At 36.9% G+C, this 20,170-nt stretch overlaps 4 protein-coding genes across 6 annotated transcripts in view; 1 reads left to right on the top strand and 3 right to left on the bottom strand.

Moving 5' to 3' along the window:
- Neto (Neuropilin and tolloid-like) overlaps window positions 1–10,136 on the bottom strand; it is a 109,370-nt gene extending 99,234 nt beyond the window's left edge. The window contains exon 1 of one of the 2 annotated variants that reach the window (XM_066295218.1): window positions 9,747–10,136. In XM_066295218.1, coding sequence (XP_066151315.1) covers window positions 9,747–9,783 — 37 coding nt within the window. In that variant the 5' untranslated portion in view covers window positions 9,784–10,136. Of the gene's footprint in view, window positions 1–8,943; window positions 9,166–9,746 lie in introns of those variants that run through there. The other variant, XM_066295227.1, reaches the window with a different exon arrangement.
- Window positions 10,137–11,094: 958 nt separating this feature from the next.
- Window positions 11,095–12,952, bottom strand: lolal (lola like). The gene is made up of 3 exons (XM_066295356.1): window positions 12,801–12,952; window positions 12,455–12,659; window positions 11,095–12,085 (listed from the first exon to the last, which is right to left on the bottom strand). The coding sequence occupies exons 2-3, from the start codon at window positions 12,638–12,640 to the stop codon at window positions 11,894–11,896; spliced, it is 378 nt and encodes a 125-aa protein (XP_066151453.1). The 5' UTR covers window positions 12,641–12,659; window positions 12,801–12,952; the 3' UTR covers window positions 11,095–11,893.
- Window positions 12,953–13,431: 479 nt separating this feature from the next.
- On the top strand, window positions 13,432–14,487 carry Trs33 (trafficking protein particle complex subunit Trs33). The gene is made up of 2 exons (XM_066292709.1): window positions 13,432–13,624; window positions 13,686–14,487. The coding sequence occupies exons 1-2, from the start codon at window positions 13,541–13,543 to the stop codon at window positions 14,073–14,075; spliced, it is 474 nt and encodes a 157-aa protein (XP_066148806.1). The 5' UTR covers window positions 13,432–13,540; the 3' UTR covers window positions 14,076–14,487.
- Window positions 14,488–15,343: 856 nt separating this feature from the next.
- Hph (HIF prolyl hydroxylase) lies at window positions 15,344–19,865 on the bottom strand. 2 transcript variants are annotated; one of them, XM_066292687.1, is made up of 3 exons: window positions 18,555–19,861; window positions 15,891–16,224; window positions 15,344–15,832 (listed from the first exon to the last, which is right to left on the bottom strand). In XM_066292687.1, the coding sequence occupies exons 1-3, from the start codon at window positions 19,377–19,379 to the stop codon at window positions 15,795–15,797; spliced, it is 1,197 nt and encodes a 398-aa protein (XP_066148784.1). In that variant the 5' UTR covers window positions 19,380–19,861; the 3' UTR covers window positions 15,344–15,794. The 2 variants fall into 2 exon arrangements, with proteins under 2 accessions (XP_066148784.1, XP_066148793.1); XM_066292696.1 differs by lacking the exon at window positions 15,344–15,832 and adding an exon at window positions 17,043–17,145 and having other exon boundaries at window positions 16,029–16,224; window positions 18,555–19,865.
- Window positions 19,866–20,170: the final 305 nt, after the last annotated feature.

The following is a 20,170-nucleotide window of genomic DNA, read 5'->3' on the forward strand; positions in this document are numbered from 1 at the left end:
CCTTTTTTTCCAACTGCTCCCAAATTTTGATATTCGTCGATAATGCACCTCTTCTTATTCAAATACCGACACTTTCATTTTTTATATCTCATCGATAGTGAAACCACATCTCTAATTCTTCTCCTCCTTATTGTTTGAGAACTGGCGCATGAACTCCTAAAGCCCCATTTACACTCCACCACATCAATCGACAACAATCTAATGTGCCTGGAAAGCAAACTGAAGCCGAAAGGAACAATTTTATCGAAGAACAATGTTTCTCGACTTTGATCGGGGCCACTAAATTAAGCTCCTCCACTCCAGGCTTGTGCCGTTTTACGGCTGAGGGTTAGGAAAGGAAATCGCTGAAGTAGCATATGTGTGTGTGTGTATATATATATATATATATATGTGTGTGTGTGTGTGTGTGTGTGTGTGTGTGCGCGCCAATAAAACGAAGTTGCTCGGGCCTTATTGAGGAAAATAAAGCAACGGGAAACCTGTTGTTTTTGTTCGGCTTTGATGTGCCTACTGACTGGCGGGAGAATTTTCCCCTTGAGCGGACGAGAAATATTTATTCAGGGCTGATATGCTAAGGTGGGAGTAGTTATTAATAGCAACGGAGCTCTAGGGGAAATTTCTTGATGAAGAGTATAAATGGAGCAGTCAGAACAATGAAGCCAAGCTTTATATAAATATTATTCTTCTTCTATGTCCGATTCTGGCACTTCATTGAAAAATATCATCTCCGCATCACTTTCGAGAATATGTAGATTAAACAAAAAAACTACGCATTTAAATAAATTCGCCCCTACCTGATTATACAGTGATTTACAACGGGCCTAATTCCTTACAAGCTGTGCCTCCCTAATTTCATTCCTCAAAATTTATAGAGTTTACATTAAGCCCGCAATATAGTCTCGAGTGTCGTTGTGGGAATAAATTACTCCAAAGAAAGCGGGGCATTAAAGCCAATATTGCTTAGGACTTATTTATTATCGGGAAGCTACCACTGGTTAAAATGTGGTGCGTCAATGTATGAGAATACTTTTATAGCCCTTTGAATAAATTAACCGAGAAAATTGGTCCTTTTTCAGTCCCCGAGGGCCAATTTGCATGGATTAGCATGAGTGTACCGCGCGTTATCAGCCCCTAGGGTTTTGGTTTATTGTTTTTTGAATTTGACAAAAACATCTTAAAAATAACCTTAAATCTAAAGATTCCGCAGAAAGGTTTTATTTCTAGCTGCCTCGGGATTTAACACACCTTTAGGGTTTCGTATTAGTCACTTACAAGCCGTACATCAATAGCTGACAACATGGCGTTCGGTAACCATCAGTCAATCTCGCGATAACACGACCCTTTCAAATGCAAATCCCTCGGACAAGCATAATCTGCGGATTACTTCGGAACACTGCCTTATCATTAGTTAGTCCTTTGATAATTCACTAATCGATTGAATCTGTGTATTTGACAGATTGACGAGAAGCGGGAGTGTCGAAAATCCCTTCGTTAATGTCATTTCTTCTAGATCTAGATGGACCGTTCTAGACGTTCCGATAGAATTTATTTTTAAAGCCCATACGTGTCGGCGTTCTGGACAGATTTGGGATCATTCGAAAAGTGACCGGAATGCTTAAAACCTGATCGCTTTTACGCCGTAGGAACGATGTATTTTTACCTATCTAAACAAAACCGATGATTTACAATTTTAATACCCTCTATAAGGCGAAATGATAGACAGAAAGCAATTAACCCGCAAGAATGTATCAACAGTCAGGTCTCATTCACGCGTCCTTTCTTTTGACAGCTATAGATGTTTCAACGCGTGATTGAGGTGCTCAGAACCACTTCCATGTTTTTATCGCTTGAAGAGCGTTTTCAACAGTGCTGGAATGACTAAATGACTATGCAATGTTCAATTTTATCTCGTTTTCCGTCCCGCCTGGATTCCTTGGCGCAGTGTCAAGTGTGCCTGGAGGCACAGGCCTATTTTTACTAGTTAATTCCCGGTTTTTTAACAGCTTGCGGCTTGTAAACTTGACATGCATTCCATTTATTTATCACCGAAACTATTAGAGCGCTTGTTCTAATTCGAAACGGTGGTGTTGGATATTCGCGGCGGAAGTAAAACGTTTCATAATGAGAGAAAAGGAGAAAACTTGCACAAATATTTTTCATTTTTTTTTTTCGCCAACCTCTTTTAAGTACGAAGAAAATTAAGACATAATGAAGAGTCGAAAGAAATGCTTTCCAATGCGTACTTTAGAGCGATCTGAAAGCGGCACGAGCGGAAAGAAAAACGAACAAACTTTTTATTAACTGCGGAGTTCGCTAATAAACCTTTAACCCAGAAACAGAAATATTATACATTCCACACAACAGATGGAATTGAAAACGCCCAAAACCTGACAGTTCTAACAGATAAAAAACGGACTTCCGAACTGCCTGAGCACTTGGGCCTACACAAAAAATGCATCCCTTACTAATGTAATGACTTTTTATCGGTTAAGAAGTTTTCCGAACTAAAAGTAACTCTAAAGAATGATCCGGACCGAAATGCACTGAAGAGCAGAGTGGCTCTTGCAGATAGAGTAGTTCGGAAAAATACTGATTTATTTTTATTAGACGCGGTCTAGTTCCAGATGCCGGCTGAAAAATGAGTTTATTCACACTTGGCTTGTTCGATACGAGACCGGCCAGGGTTAAAACATGGTAACGTTACAAAAAAGACACCCAAGACCCAAAGGTTCTAGGGCATTCTAACTACACTGATGATTCAACTCCCATGCGTAAGGTAATCTTATCACTGATCTGCTTCAATCGAATGACGATCATATCATTTAATCAAAGCGGAAATCGACCCGCGCTGTGATGGGACGCCTAGAGCTTGATTTCATAGAAACATTTAAGAATGAACATTAAATTGTTGAAGATGGTAAACGGTCAAAAAAATTATATTCACCAACGTGATTCGGCGAAAACTTAATTCACACTGTCACGTCTTCTTATAGAATCAAAAACCTGAGAAGGAAATTACGTTCTAGGGCACCCTACTGGTGGCAATTATTCAGCTCTTGTACGGTGTTATGACCAGATCGGTATAATTGGAGCAGAAATCGACCTTGATGTGCGTGACGTTGTGTCCAGAGACCTAAGAGGAAAGTCAGGTTCTAGGGCATTCTCGATGCAACGATGATTCGACTTCCATGGTGTAACATGACCTCATTGATGCGACTGGAGTGGAAATCAACCTTGGTGTACGTGATTGTTGCATTAATAAGCGAAAATTCCAGCAGCGGGGCCCGAACTTGACACCAATCTGGAAATTTTCTCGTTTCTCGTTAAAGCTGTTGCTCTAATTCGAACGTACAGAGTTTCGCAAGCCCCAGTGCACGTCTGACGAAAATATGCACTTACATCGATGATGGTTTTGCTTTGTTTTCGAAGTGATTGACGGCTAAATTATCGACGGAATGACTCTGAACATGCGAGACATTTAGTAACTAATAGACTGAAGGGGAGTTTATTTGAAGCTGCTGCCATGGGTAATTATATTAAGAGTGGAATTTATCAGGGCGAAAGCTCGCCCGTTGGAAACGTATTACTTTATAAACATAATGATAATTAAAAACGTACGACACTGCTAATTTAATGCGGTTTACCCCTCATCAGTTACTTTAAAGTGGAAGGAAATTTTAGTCATTTTAAATGTTCGAAATTAATATTTGAAAACCTAGCTGAGGGTTAAAAGTGTACCACCATCATGCATATAACCGAACATCCCCAAGTCAATTTGTATGGGATTCAGGCTGCGCTGCTAGCACAAAAAAAAATAACAAATAAAGTCAAAAGTGCTTCTTCTTTAAAATTAAAGCCAAAACCAACTTCGTCGCCATATAAAAGAGCAAAACACACATGTCGCTTACAGGTGTAACAAATGGAGTTTACGTCCCTGCTTGCAGTGCAGAAATTTCGCCCAAAAGATAAATAAAGTGTGCTTAGAGCAATATGTACGTCAACGAGTAGGAAACGCTTCACTTGACAGTCACTTTGACAATCTCACTTATATGGGTTGTCAAGAAGGAGGAGAAGTGACAGTGAAAATTCGTGACACTCGCGGAATGACAACTCCAACTAATAATGTGCAAATGAATTGACTGAATCTTACGATTCCAAATATTCAAAAACGAAAAAACTCTCCAGATTCATGCCATTTTTTGCTCAAACGGTGGCAAATTTCAAAGTGAACGACCAGAGTTTTACATAATAGGAAGACATCTGGGAAGAGTCGAAGTCCAATAAAAATAAATCAGCATTTTTCAAGTCGCGCACCTCAGAAAGTCTATTCCAGTTATACATACATACATTCTTTCCGGGCTATTTTTAACCAGCAACTTCAATAGAACCTAATTTTACCTTCGTGGGTGCGGCCTTCGTTCAGATTTATTGTTCCTTATATGAATTAAAGATACTGGAGAAAACATCCTCATAAAATAGAATAATTGCAGTTTACAAAGGGGCCTCGAAGGGTATTTTTTGGAAACGAAGAAACCGAAACTAAAGCATAAAATTTTATAAAATCAAACTTTTTTAATAAAGAATTATTCACTTCTATCATTCAATCGATTTTCGACTGTAATGAAAAGAAACCTGGATTCACTAATGTGAACTGTTTGGAGGAACATACGGGGCATGACAAATTTTACTTTAGAAATGGAAATCTCTTCCTTAGCGCAATACATATACATATCTCCCTTAATAAATAATGCATAACGACTTTGTGGAATGAAACTTCGCTTTTTCTTCGAATATTTTTGTTGACGTAGTCAGTTTTTTCAACTGTCATTTGCTTCGGCATTACTGTCGACTTACCAATTTAAGATATAAGAACGTCCCGCTCTTTATTTAGTATTGAAATAAATATAGATTTTATCGAATATGAAATATGAAAAATGAGACTTCAGGATGCACCAAATGATGGACCAAGGATGCTATTACATACCCATATCAGGAGATACTGCGAAGTGTTAGTAATTGTTAATTCATTAGTTAAAAATAGTTTTAACGGAACCGGAATTTGGCATTTAAAGGCGCGAAGTAAAGGCCATAATAGTACATTACTATACGAGTTTCATAAAGGAGCACAATGTCGCAGTAAGCTTGCAAAACGAGGAGCGAAGCGACGAGTGTTGCATTGGACGTATGCGACAATGAGCCCGTGAGATGAGATTATTGAGTCACACATTTTTATTATTAATAATAAATTTGAATCAATATAGATGGAATATGAAAGAAAATTTTACGATTGAAATGTGTTTTTTTTTATTTTGCTGATACCTACAGATTTTTTGCGTTATTTTTTGATAAAGTGTGAATATCACAAAACTACGATATTACAATATTTCACTATTTTTTGTCTCCGGCTGTTAAAATGGAAACTTATAATGTTTATTTCAACAATATGTACTGCTAACATCAAAGAGCAAAAACCGTATCAAAAAAGAGTTTATTTGAATACTGTTTGAATGGCAAAACAGTACAGGTAGCAGTCATTATGATTAGTGCATAGAAAAAAGTGCGTTATTTGTTGGATTGTCAATTCGAGCGAAAATGTTAATTTTGGGAGAATTGCAAAGTCGATGGACCCGGATGGGAACTACGCCTGAACGCGAGGAATTTTCGATGGTTATTTTATGACACATATTCAGTCATTCATTTGATTTTATGATTTTATCCTAACTTGGTTCGTTTTTTTGGAACTCTGACCCCAGTCAACATGAATTAGACCTATTACATTGTAACGTAATTTATTTTGTATTGTCTGGGTAGATCTGTTTACTGTACGTTTTGCCCTCGATGGATAGAACATTACAGTCCCCGGTACTATGATACTGTTGCTGAGCGATCCTTCAAGACTCTTAATTAGGAACCTATCATCTGAAAAATTGCAATCGTTTCCATGGGTATTATCTTAGTTAAATTAAATATTTTTCTCTTGTAATGATCATAAGAGACACTAATTTTAACTAAAAGATAATTTGAAATATTGCAATATTCATTCCTTTGCACGTAAATAGTCAAACTGGCAAGCTTCGATAAATACCAAATATCGTTTGGTTGCGTTAGAGTGACAAATGTAGACAAAAACCTCGTCGATTTTGACCTGGAACACAAATCGTTTGTAAACTAAGCAAGTGTGAAATAAAATAATCTACGATGCACCTCGTTGTTCACGACCTAGGGCTGTTGATGATTAGTTACTAATTAGAAATACTTGCAAAAATTAGGAAGTGCTGAGAGTCAAAATCGAAGTTATTTTGTCATTGTTGTCAATAACCCCATGCCGCATATATGAATCTTGCTAGAATTGCACCGAGAATATTTAATTTTACCGTAGCTCACCGGAAGCATTTTCGATGTGAGTGAATCTAATCTTTTCATTGCAAGCCCAGTTATTAGAATCTCAGTCAAAGTCCGGAAAAAGATACATAAACCACTCCTTAACCATGGATGATAACCGTGCTTGACAGAGATTTCTACTTCCAATATTACTTTATAGATACTACTAAGGCTCCAGGGAGTACTGAGGACTTTTGATAACTCCCAAAAACTCATTGTGTGAGCTCATTTTCCTGGGATTTTGCACGTAAATTTTAACGTATATTTTCGGTAAAATGTGACTTCACTCATCTCTAATTGCTGCAGCTCGAGCTGCTGCCCGAAATTGTACTTTTAGTCCGCAAATTTATCGGGGGTAATTGGCAATTTAAGTCAAGCAATACGCCATCTAGGGAATATATTTGAAACTGTCAGTACAGCAGGTAAAACGTAACCTCAAGCAGTAGGCATCTCGGTTGCCTTCTTGCCTACTTATGCAAGGCGTTCTAGAAACAATGGTACAAAGAAGTATTGATTACTACAGGGAGAAAAATTGACCGATTCAGCTTAACTATCCCTATGCAAAAGTTACTTTTTTTCATTCAACAGACCATTAAATTAATTTTTGTAATTTTATGAATTGGGAATATATCTGCCAGTTTTTGATTTACCGACCTCCTAAGGAAGGCTTTGAGTACACGATAAATTAATTTAAAATGCCTGTTTCAAACTAACTGAATTTAAGCTTGTAGAACGAAAATTTCCCTTAGTGAGAAATTTTTGTTCGACGAATTTATTACTATATTACCAGTTTCATTGTTATTACTATTATTAAATATTTTGTCATAAAGAATGAATGCTGTTCTGAGTTAGTTTTAAATGAGAATAATGCACAATTCCACTCCTACTTAATGTGCGAAGGCTTATTCCCCAATAAAATTAAAAAAAAAAAAAGCAGATTGTCACTTAACTGAGTTGAATTACACATTTCTTTAACGACGTCGTCATAAAATTTAATTTTTTATCTACGCCACCGACCTGGATTTGAGCCCCTGTACTTTTCGTGTTCGGTACGGAAATTGCAGTTCGACAATCATTTTTGGCGAGGGTCAGAGATGTTCAATACGTACTGCTTTGAGGCCTTATAAACGCGCAGCCAATTGTTCACGATTGTTTCAACAATTGAATTGTTTTCATTCATTAAGGCGTTCCAGAGCCTCCTTCAGCAAAAATGAAAAAATAATCAAATTTTTTTATGCAATATAAATGCAAAAGAGCATTTACTAGTGAAATGTTCCGATTTAGGTATATGAACATAATACATTGCTTTAAATGAAATTTAACTGTGTTTCAACACATTTGTTAGTATACGAGGTTTTCCACTTAAAAACGCGCTTTAGGACAGTTGGTATCTACGCGAAAGAGCATCCATTTTGGGATGGCCCTATGCAACATACATTCATTTTTTCTATATGGGGCAAAGCGCGGACCGTTCCACAACAATCTCAAGGTTTTTGTTTTTTTGTGAATTCAAACTATGTTGTATGAGAGGGTAAAAAATACAATTTTTTTTTCATGCTAAAAAACCGAAGAGCTTTTTTATTCAAAGCTTACCATATAATTAGAATATTACTTTTACTTCCTAAAAGAGCGACGTCATATTTTTTCTTAAAAAACACTCAATGACTGGCCGTTACGCGCCACTGGTGGAATTGATTTTTTTTTAATGATACGTTTCATGCAACTATCAACACTTACAAAATTTCGTTCAAATATCTCAAGCGATACCGCGAATATAAATTATGTTTTACATAAAATTTTGAAACTCTCTTGTTTTTTTAGTATCGATATTTTGGAAATGTGCCAAGGAGAAAAAATGACTACTTTTTCAAGGTGTATTTAGAGGTAGAAGGATTTCTCCAACTTTGGAATCACCCATCTTTCTCTATTATATTTTTATGAGGATTATTAGGAATTTTATAAGTGTTAATAATGGCAAAGTGATAAAAAAAATGCCACAATTTTACCTTACCTTTAGGCATATAGGCTAGGATAGTGAGAATGTTCAATTTTGAAGTAGATTTCAAATACATAACATTAATTTATTACTGAAAGCGATTTTCGACCAAGAACATCAAATAAATAAATTCCCCTCCTAGATTTTCTGTACATTTTGAGAGAAAAGGCTTGATTTTGAAGTTATGACAAAAAAATATTCTTCAGGAAATCTGTCGTTCCGCCTATATCGAATGTGAGGTTTAGGAAAATTTACAGACGCTTCAATAAGAATTCGAACCCGAGAAACTTCAGAATAAATAAGAACCAAGTAGAATCTTTATTCGAAATATGTAAAAAACGAATGCAGTTCTTAAAGATTGCTCACTTGAATGCAAAATTATCTGGCTATTTCAAAGCACAAATGCTGTTTTCCGCATAAAGAAAATTCACGTCATAGGTAGTTCTTATACAGTTTATAGCATTTTTGATTGTGTTTTCCCATGCTAATTTTTTACATAGCAACTCAGGAATCTACCCGAAGGAAGACATATTTCAAAATGGCCGATAAAATTTTCTTTCACTTACCCGGAGAATACCTGCCAATGGCTAACAAATAGCTAGTGAGAAATTATCGGGACCTGCCGGGCATTACAGGAATAATTGTTCGATACCTTCGTTCCTCAAATGGACAGTTCAACATAAGGAAACATTTGCGTATAATTAGCACTCACAAACGTTAAACGACCGTTAAGAATCACGAAAATTTACGGAGAATTCGCCTCCATTGAGGTATTCGAACACCGAAGAAACAACTGCAACTGCAATTTTCCAATTTCATTCGGTTCGGAATTTGATTGGAAAATATGTGGACAGAGGGCGTAAGGGAGAAAAGTTTAACTATATCCTGTGTGACGATGAGAATTGCTTGTCGGTTCTTGGAGTTCCCTATTAAATAAATTCCAAGTTCATGTCGGTTTTCAGTTAAAATGAGTTAAAAATAGTTGCTTTAAAGTTCACTTATGTGACTTTAAATGACGTTAAACAGTTTAATCCATCGACAACCTTATCATTCTGAGTACTCCAGCGCCACGTTCAACAGACCTCTTTCATGTTCTATTTCAACTTTAAAATGTGCATTATACTGCCTTACAAACTATTTTGCTAACATATTAATGGAGTTTCCACCATGAAACTATTTGGAAATAAACTTAAATAGGTACATTTTGATTAAAATAGTCTATAAAGAATATTCTAGAAGAATCTACAATTTGTTTGTTTCAATAATATCCACGGTGTAATTAGAACATCTCATACTTATACTTCTAAAATCAATCCAGAGATCGAGCGGGAAATTTGCTCTTAATAAATGAACAAAACCTTGTACTTACGCCATAAGAACGCTCTCGTACATATTTTCGCTACCATCAGGAATCCAGCGACTTGAACCCTGGCTACATTGACTTTTAATTCGCACCGTTATAATTGGACACCGAGCTGTGAGAAAGTTATAAATAAAACACCCTGTACGAAGGACACTGGTCACATTTCCCCGCACTCTCACAGATTTGCTGCACTCACTCAGATATACAGGGCGGTTAAATAAAGAATCGCGTATACTTTCGCGTAGTCTCGTATCGGATGGACGTGTGGAAACAGACGCCCGTTCACGCCGGATTCGTCGCACGAACTGGCGTCCCGTATCCAGAATCGGGAGTTTTCAGTGTTCCTGGATTAAATCCCGATGCGCCACGGCTGGCACGAAGTCTATCGTTGGCACAGAGCCGCAACAAGATTTATGTTTATGTTGCCGATGGGAAATGGTGTATGCTGGGGTATTTTTGACACAGACGTACGTTCGTCGGTCTAATGATGGGGGGTCGACAAAGGGTTGTTTCAATTTGCGTTCGGGGGTGAGGTTGGATTGGGGAAGATTGATAAGATTACTAACAAAATCCAGGCTGGTAGAACATGCCCAAACAATTAATTTGAAGTAATTGGTGGTATGTTTCTAATGATCGAAATGGTTCCTGAAGAGGCGAAGCATAACTCTAGAGCAACAAGATAAGGTAAGGATACATGGAATTCGTACACAAAATAGAGAAGTATCCGAAAATTTTCATATTTGTCGCTTTAACCCCCTCTAACTATATTGTTTTGAATTTTTGAATATACGCCGGTACGAATGATTTAAAGGAGAAATTTGAGGCTATAACATGACGTAGGTGACAAGATGACATAGAAACTGTAAGAAAATTTGCATACAGAGATGGAAAATGTTTAGCACAGCAAAAATGGGGAAAATTAAACATTTATCTCCTTAAGCTCCTCTAACTCGCATGCATTGTAATTTTCGTAATAATAATTCTTGAAGAGCCAGTTTAAAGTTGAATTCTAAGGTTAAAATATGAGACTATTCTTTCACCAATAAAAAAGATTTAAAACTAGCTACAATTAGCTATTTAGCCCTTTTTTAACATATTTTAGATTAATTTGGATTTTTTATATGTTCAGTTTCTCAGTTTAACTGATGCCTAAATTGAATCTGGATATTTAACCACGCGGCACATAGGTACCAACATAACCGCGTGTCTGAGACATTAAAAGAAACATTATAATTTTATATATGCAGGCCTATAAAACTCATTAAAACTATTAACTACCGACACCTCTCAAAGGGAAATAAATCAGCGGCCTCAAAACAGTGACTCCCGAACGCTCAACGAAATCAAACATCTATTCATAAAAAAATCTCTCTATATATCCCCACACTGTCTGAAAAACAACTTCCCTATATGTCATCAAAATACAACGTCCTTCAAAACTATCAGAAAACTAGCGGAATTTCTTTGCAATGCACAAAATTCAAAGAAAATTCCGACAGTTTTCATTGCAACACGGGGGCCAGTATGCAATTATAAAATCGAACTTCGAGCTTTTTAATTTCCCAATCAACAATTCCAAACTAATTCTGCAAGAATACTGCCCCTTTCATGTCCTTGTTAACTATTAAATATTATGCAATCAAATAAGTAAATTTATTACTCTGTGTATGTAAAAATTAGGTATAAAACAAGACTGTCTTACAACTACTTAAGAATTAACTGAAGAATAAATGGACTGACTCTTCATTAATGAAGTGATGCGTCACTGCTGAGATCACGCTCATATGGAACAATCTAGTGTATAAAAAAATACAGTGGTAACAATAAAATGCTCCCTTTGGGGCCTTGGAATGAAAAAACCATTCTCTCTATAACAAGACTCAGGTATTTGCACGAGAAAATGTTGCTTTCCAGCCCTCATAAAGCACTTCATAATTTAACAGATTACTGCTCTGTACAAGTTAAGCTAAAAACTGAAAAATGATGCCAAGTTTCAGCAAGAGTCGCCAACTGCATCTCACTCCTTTATTCTCCGAGAACCTCTTAAACTAGCGCCAAATAAATTTATACCAAACAATGTTAAATAGCACCAAACAGGAACGTTTCAGGCGACAACTAATGGTTTGGTGCTATTTAACTTGCAACCTAAGGCATTATTCCCGTTTAATGGCCTGTGGGGCTTCAGCTAGCCCCTTTACTTTAAGTCTATCTGCAGTCTTTAAGAAGGCAGGCAGCTGCTCTTGGCTCACGTTCACCTCACCTGCATACATAAACTCTAGAATGGCCTGCAGGTGACTATAGGCCACATCTTTCAAAATAATTATTGGGTGCTTTGACGGGTTTTCCTGGAAAAAAACACTCTACCTCAGAAATCTGAAAATGTTGCTCATCTACTCAAAATTTCATTTTTGACAACAACAATAGTTGGACAACAAAATTACAAGCGTAATGCCATTTGATAAACGAGATAGTTTCAAAATCAACGAATTGGGTTTTCCCCAAGTAAAAGTATGTTATTTAGGCTTAAAAGGATCTACCCTAAAGGTTGACCCATCAACTTCTGTCAGTCTGACAGCCATCTTTGAAGACCAAAACTAAATGCGGCGTTGTCACGTCTTGCTGATATAAACAAACCCCTAAAATTTCTTTCTTTCCTTAAATATAGATCTAATTTACATTGTGAGTGTATTGAGTGAATATAACCATTCACTTACCTCTAATAAACTCTTAAAATATGGACTACACGCAGAAAGAACCATTTTATGGGCTTTGCATGTTTGACCCTCGCAGGCAAGGGTCACATCAGTGAAGCTCTTCTCGTCTCTCAGATGCCGAAATGATGAGACCATGTTGCTCTGGAAATCGTTCCATTTCAGGAAAAACTGCTGTTGATCGGCCATGGCTGCAGCGTTGTGTAATCTACAAGAAAAACCCACTTCTTTAAGACGCCTCCGATCTCTTGTTTGGTTCCTTTGCGGTGACGAGTCAAATAATCCCGGTGATTTCTGCCTTTGGAGGCGCAGCGCCCTTAAGGGCGCTTTTGGGGCTGATTGTACTTACTTTGTTGGACTATGCTAAAAGGGATCAGCGGGTTTTCAAGGGCGGTTTTGTCAAAAATTAAGGGCAAATTTAAGGGATTGCACGGAAAAGCATTCCAAAAACAACATATGTCAACAAAATATCAGTTCCTTTTATCTAATATTGGGAGACGGGTGACAGTGAAGTGTGTCAGATTGGCTAATGCTTACCCCCATATGCCCATGATTTTACATGTGGCAACAGTGCATTCATATTAAAAAAAACTATAATATTAACTATAATTTGTAAACCTTAATATACTAAATAAAAATTAAAATTTTATTTTTAAGTGTTCATTTCCCCTAACTTTTGAAAAATTGTGGTAAATCGATAAATAATGAAAAATCGCATAATGTTTTATTTTGGAAGATGACTAACAATATTTTCATTACAAGCTACTAAATTGACATTTTATTTCGTCTCAAATAAGAGGCCAACATGTTTCGTCACGTATATCACAAATTTTTGAATTTATTATTATAACCCACAGCAATAGAAAACACAATCACCGACGATGCCACATTTTGGATCTTTGGTCTACCTTTGTCAAATGTCCCTCAGCTTTGAAAACAGTTTTATATTGCTCTTTTTTGCAATAGAACTAAACAAAGATACATATAATCTTAAGCGCAAAAATGAATATGTAAAGATCTCTTGTTAGATTCAACATTTTTAATATTTTTATTGATGGTTTTAAGTTTTTAATTAAAAAAATCCTCTTCATGGCAGACGACATTCTCTTTGATCTTCTCCACTCTGAAATCGTTGCCTACTCCTTGCAAAATGCAGATGAAAGAGACAAAAAGGTGCCTCCTTTCCAACTCCAAGCCCAAACTCACAATATTAATTTTCCCCTGCAATCTCCAGGACGAAGACCTCTCCACCTTGGAATATATCGGATTCTCCACTGGCTACCGTATCATTGAACGCCTAACCAAAGAATTGCCTCGTTTCAAAGACGAACTGGACACCATGAAGTTCATTTGCACTGATTTCTGGTCAGCAGTATACAAAAAGCAAATCGACAACTTGAGGACAAATCATCAGGGAGTATATGTGCTGCAAGATAATGCCTTCAAGTTCCTTAATCGTCTTTCCAATGGGAAGCAGTATCTGGAGCTGGCACCAAGGTATGTTGCGTTTACTTGTGGGGTCATTCGAGGCAGTTTAGCAAACTTGAGTGTGCAGTGTTTGGTCACCGCGGAGGTGCAAAGTTTGCCTTCATGCAAGTTTCATATTCAAGTGCAACGAACTTGATTGCTAGGTAATTTTTAAGAGGTTTGTGATCAGGGGAGATAATATGGGAATTTGTGTGCGATTTAGTGTTGAAATTTGGACATGTTTAAGACTGTGAGTCGGTGGAGGAACGTCGTCAAATATGCGCTTATTTATTTGAAAATATAAATTATAATATTCAAATTTATGTGTGCTGCAATATTTTCAGTTACCTGTTTTCCTTCATTGTTAAAATTTTCTCTTCAACATATATGAATCCACTATGTCTGCACTAAGCAAAACTCCTTTTAATAGATAATTCTTTTAACAAGTGTCATGAGTAACATTCACTAAAGGTTTTTAATAAAAAATTGTTTAATTTTAAAACTGAATAATATCCAGTAGTCTACTGCCTTTTTTTGTACATTCAGAAATATATTCTTTATTAACTCTTTACTATCTATACAAAATACATTAACATATTTAAGCATCCAGTAACCAAAGCCAACTTGGCACACCCTTAAGAGACAGTATAAATGGTACCAAATTACTTGATTTGATGATTGAAATTAATCGATTGCCTAACTTTCAAAATGGCATACTGTAATTATCTTTATAGATCAAACCATAAATATATCACCAAAATTATGCAAAAAAAGCAAAAGGAAGCCTAAATAAAAGCAGAAAAGGATTATTTTTATCGTGGCCGTTCGTCGGAATAATTCATACTCCGCACGGACTGAGCGGTGCGAGTGGCTTCTATCCCTCTGTTGTTATAATTTGTTATCTGTGCCAGTGACCTGAATTCGAGCCATCCTATTTTTCACGTTGAGAATGAAAATCACCGCTCAAAGATGTTTGATATGATTCACAATGGTGTTATGGCATGCGCATCACGACGTTCCAAAACCCCTTTCACCAAAAATGCCAATATAATTCAATGTGAAGAGACAATACACAGAAAAGCATTTATGAGTTAATTTTAAAGGAGATTTTATCATCATTTGCTGAGTGTTCTATTCAAAAATTATTATATGTTCTCCGTTTTATATGGGGTCTGGGTCTGATCAATGTTAAAATGTAAAAAAACAAGCATAGTCGATAAAATGCATTCTTAAAGGCCACAAAAAAAAAACAAAATATCGCTTAATACACGCTAGCAGTTTACGCCTAGTAAATATATTGATTAACTGAGGGGGAAATATATTGTCCCAATGAAATCAGCCTTTGAAGAAACATGACCGTTTATTGAGAAAAAATAGCTTTATATGGGTCTTGAAAAGTCACAAAATGAAATAAAACAAAGTACAATTAAATGAGTAGATCATTTGTATTTCGATCGATTATTTTTTACCAAAATATTGACGTCTTTCACTTAAAAATACTTTATACAGGAATACGTTCTTATTGTTTATCAACCGCATCTTAAAATTTATGAGATGACGTTTGTTTAAGCATCACGGATGAGAAAAAGAGATGACGAAGCCGCAGAAAATGATCACGCATTATCAGGAACAGTTAACGATCAATCTCAATAATATTTATAATAATTTGCGTCGCAGACACGAATATAATACACAGGTAGATTGGGGTAAAGTAGCGGTAGCATTCGTTGAATTCGTGTAAAAAATACCGCGAAGTTCATCCACCATATCGTTAAAAATAGGTATCACACGTTGACTTTTTACACACGGATTTAGGTATAGATTTAGGTACCAAATGCAGTCACACAAGCCTCACTCGCTTGCCAGTAGATGTCAGTCAGGTTGATGCTGAGGTAGATTTCTCCATTGCTAGACCTGTAGGAAAAGAGGAATGACAATACTGGACATATGGGCTAAGGTACTAAGTACATACGCTCTTTGTCGTAGCGCCGTACAGCCTCTTCTCTCTCCGTTGCATCGAAGTACCACAACGTGATGGCGTATCGCGTGTCATATGCTGGCTGCACTTCGTGCGGGTTCCGTCTATCCGACCAGAAGAACAAAAGCCGGTCGAAGAGCGGCTCAATGTCCGCCACCTTGTCCTCCCGCCATCCCTCTGGGAATATCCGTAACAAGCCTCCGCATCTGTTGATATCCCAGTTCAGGTTTAGGTAATAGATGGCGGTTATACACCGCCCATCTCGGTTAGGGTTGTCTACGTGCTTCACGTAGTGGGCTCCAGATCCTGGATAACACGCCACCATTGCCTGAAATAAGCATCAATTCTAATCAAAAACCTTAGAAGAGGTTTTTGGGTCATCTTTCGGATACGTATAGTAGTGCTAATCTTAATAAGACTAAGCGAAAATTTCCCAATAATAATTGCGATGAAGATAACAATGCATGAATAGTAAGAAATATTTGGCATACGTGACAATAGTGCCACAAGCGATAAATCTCTTGTGTTTACCTACTTGTATTCGTTTACCTTTCAGTACAATTACAAACACAGACAATAACAAAAAATGTAAACACGCTTAAGCGATTATTTATGGGGCCGCATATTATCGCATCGACATTTTTCCTATCGAGACCTAATGTTGATGACATCACCCGGCGTTTTTAGCACGTGACTTGACATTTCCGGATGGTTCCTTGAAGCCAGTGTTCGATCAGATTAATGCCTACGAAGAAGATCTGCCGTCTTTGAGCTCTGATATGACATTTTAGCCGGTAAATTTTTATATTTCTGGCACCGCTCGGTTCTCCTTCAGATTGAGGTAGACATCAAACAAATCAATGCGCTGAGGGAAGAATCACTACAATTAAAATTTAAAACCATTGCTGTACTCTTTTCCTTAATTAAGAAATGTACAGGTTTAATGCGAGGTTGCCGACTCGTTTAGTAACAGCATGTAAGTGACGTTACGGTCTGGAGGTTAATGGTTGGGCCGTAACGGCTCTAGACACAAGGCCAATATTCTTATGAATATAAATAAAACAACGTCGAGTTTCAAAAGGGTTTTTAAACGGACTTTCTCTTCTTTGATATTCATTTCTTTGGTTTTTGAGGCATATTACTGACAATAGCAAACGTCGTTTATGTAAATCAATGGCATTTTTGAGATCTTGGGTCCCCCGACTCTGATGTCACCCCGTTCGCATTTTTTTGCAGGCATCACCACATTCTGCGAACAATTTCTAATCCACTTAGTAAACAAATTCCGGGTATTGGCACGTTGTACATAAACAATTACCATCATAGATAACATCCGCTTCGTTGGGTTTGTCCACCCTGTGCAACATTCAAATATTTGCGAATTACGCCCCGCCCTCTCCGCCATCGGCCCTCTCGCTTCCTCCAATGCGTTTGCATCGGTTTATCACATCAACGGAACGACGTGTGCGGCTAGTCACGTACACAGGCGAATATCGTACCGAAGGCGACTAATTTAAACATTTTTTATCGTAAATTGCTCAATTCAGTAGAGGATTCTGTAGGTAAAAATTCGGCACGAAAATTTACGTATAAAATAGTACAGCTGCGCTACCATAAGAGGAAAGCGCAATCGCTGCGCTTTCTTATAGTCACGTTGGACCCTAAACCTTTGCCAAAAATTTACACGGGCATTGACTGGCCTATGCGACTTCGGCCTAATGAAATTGAAGAATTACGGCTAAGCGAAGTAGTGACCCGCTTTCCTATTGCACGTTGTCGGTCGAAACGTTCGATATTTTGGTTTTTGTAGCGACAACAACATACTTATCAAAAACCGTCCAGCACCCCTCTGCTAATTAAGAGGGAGACTCATAATTTTGGTTCATTGAATTTTTTCCATTGCAATTATTATCTATCAATTATTTCAATGTCCATCAATAATTGAATGTCAAGATTAAATACTCGTAGTAAACAACCTGAACTAATTAATAGAATTTTGTTGAAATTTAAGGAGTGTTCCTGGGAAAGAAAGTGACACGGTGATTTGGATAAAAATTCTCACTTTATGATACTGAAGATGCAGTAATTAATCTAAATGATCGTGGTTAAAATAGCTCTTAAGCAAACGCTCTCATGAAGAAATTAATCTAAAGTCCTCGCTGGAGTGAACACATGGCTCAAGGAAATATAGGAAAATAATTATTGACCTGGTATTTAACTACAGAACATTTAACACCTGCCACTCACCAACTCAGCCAACACATTCCACTTTCTAAAAAATCGGCTTTGAATTCTAAATCAAATAAAGAAAAATCCAATGACAACATATTTATCAATGTGGAATCATAAATTTTATTTGTTTTTTTTTTTTAATCCTTATTGTCCTTACTATTGTCTAGTAAAGGCCAAATCTGTTTTTGAAGCTATAGATGAACTGAAGAATTATTAAGGATTTTCTGTAGAAATAAAATAACCAATGGTACTGCAATTTTACTGAATCAATTACAACCAAGCATTTAGTACTACTGCAGAAAAAATTTTAAGATCATAAAATTTTTCCGAAGGTTGTCAATCAAACCAATAAGCACTAGTCTATTGGCACTGCTATAAAATGTAAACAGCAAATAGTCTAACCAAAAAGTGGTTTGGGGAACTCACCTTTGTCCTCCCATTGATATTGTACTGGCCCAGCTTCCCATTATTCACCATCCTATTGGCCCTCATAATTAAAGTGTCCACTCGTCCAATCAACTGTCCAATATGATCACACTCAGGTTCCTTCCCATGCACCCAACAAATTTTATCACTCCTTATCGTTCTCAAGTCCTCCTTTGCTTTGCCTTTTGTGGAGACCAACTGGCCATCCCTCAAAGCTCCTGCATTTTTGATATTGAGCACTTCGGCAAGTACCCGATTGCCTTCATCAAACCCAAGGAAATCATCCAGAACACACAAACCGTAATCACTTAAATCTTGGATAATGTTTCTACACATATCTTCAAGGTCATCGTCTAGATTGTGTTGAAAAGGTGGAGCTCCTACTGCTAAGGCCACTTCAGGAAAGTATTTAATGCCCTTGCGAGGTTTTATGATGTTTTCTCCTGCAATTGGCATAACTGACTTGGCACACTTTAGGCTGCGCTCAGTGGATGTTTTCTCAGTATCAATGTTGTTATTCAGAGCTCCGTTGAACATCAATAGTTGCCCAGCAGTACTTAAAATCTCACTTTCTGAGCTTCCCTCCACAGGCAAAGAACTTGCAGCAAAGAGGCTGCAATATGAACTCCCGTACTTTTGTTCTACACTAGTTGAAGGGGCACTTTCTGAGGGTTTACAAAACGTCTTGTGCCTCTTCCAATCTTTTTTTTGATGATCCTTCGAGCAGTAATGGATGCTTTTGCAGCGAGCGCACCTGAACAAATGACCACTTGAGCCGCACACGAAACAATTCACTTGTGGTAGCGCATTCGCTTCTGAGCTCATTTTCTAATACCGCTGCGGTTTATGTAGTACGTTCCCCTGTATATTTCGATAACTATATTCGCGCTTATCTATATATTGAGAGGGAGCCACCATACCAACAGCTGATGGGATTTAAATGATATTTTCGTTTTTTTTATTCGTTCTTGAAGGTATTGTTAAATGGGTCTGCCTATGGAGAATGTTTAAGAAATTGCTAGTTGCGAATACGGCTGTTTTAAATAATTAAAGGGGGCTTTAAAATAATTAAAATAGCGGCCTACGTGACTAGAAGGTTGATGTCTATAAATAGACTATGACTAACCTAAAGATACACTTGGGGTGCCAGTTCGGTCCCGGTTGAATAGTTCTAACGAGGCACAGTGAAATTAAAGGGGCTTTTCCACGGTTTTCTCGGGGAAAAAGCTTTTTTTGGGCGCATTTTTATCCTAAGTTTCCACGAAAAACGTCACGAACGTTACTCATACTGTCACTGTTGGTAGACAGAATGATTATAGTTAAAAAGAAAATATTAGAAGAAAAGTGTGACAACGCCGTAAATAGTGCTACTGCCAGTCTGGACTTTAAAAATGTTTTATTTGTAAATTTAATAGAATTTTTACTTCCAATTTTATTTATAAACAATTCATTGCTAATGATACTATTCAAAAAAACAACAAAAAAATTCCAAAAATTATTTTCGCTAAAAAATATTTAAGAACCACTCGATTAAAATTAAATTGAAATTTGCTACCTTAAAGTAATATTTGCCAAATTTAGAATGTTTTATAATTTTTGGAAGATCTATGTGTTAT

This window comes from Euwallacea fornicatus, chromosome 2 (genome assembly GCF_040115645.1).
Source record: "Euwallacea fornicatus isolate EFF26 chromosome 2, ASM4011564v1, whole genome shotgun sequence".
Taxonomy (NCBI): Eukaryota; Metazoa; Arthropoda; class Insecta; order Coleoptera; family Curculionidae; genus Euwallacea; species Euwallacea fornicatus.

Excerpts from the sequence above, each read along its gene's own strand:
- Trs33 (XM_066292709.1), top strand. The coding sequence starts at position 13,541 with ATGGCAGACGACATTCTCTTTGATCTTCTCCACTCTGAAATCGTTGCC. Across the intron at positions 13,625-13,685 it reads CAGATGAAAGAGACAAAAAG|GACGAAGACCTCTCCACCTT; the intron begins GTGCCTCCTTTC and ends TGCAATCTCCAG.
- lolal (XM_066295356.1), bottom strand. The coding sequence starts at position 12,640 with ATGGCCGATCAACAGCAGTTTTTCCTGAAATGGAACGATTTCCAGAGC. Across the intron at positions 12,086-12,454 it reads ATTTTAAGAGTTTATTAGAG|GAAAACCCGTCAAAGCACCC; the intron begins GTAAGTGAATGG and ends GTTTTTTTCCAG.
- Hph (XM_066292687.1), bottom strand. The coding sequence starts at position 19,379 with ATGAGCTCAGAAGCGAATGCGCTACCACAAGTGAATTGTTTCGTGTGC. Across the intron at positions 16,225-18,554 it reads ATATCAATGGGAGGACAAAG|GCAATGGTGGCGTGTTATCC; the intron begins GTGAGTTCCCCA and ends TGCTTATTTCAG. Across the intron at positions 15,833-15,890 it reads ACGGCGCTACGACAAAGAGC|GTCTAGCAATGGAGAAATCT; the intron begins GTATGTACTTAG and ends CTTTTCCTACAG.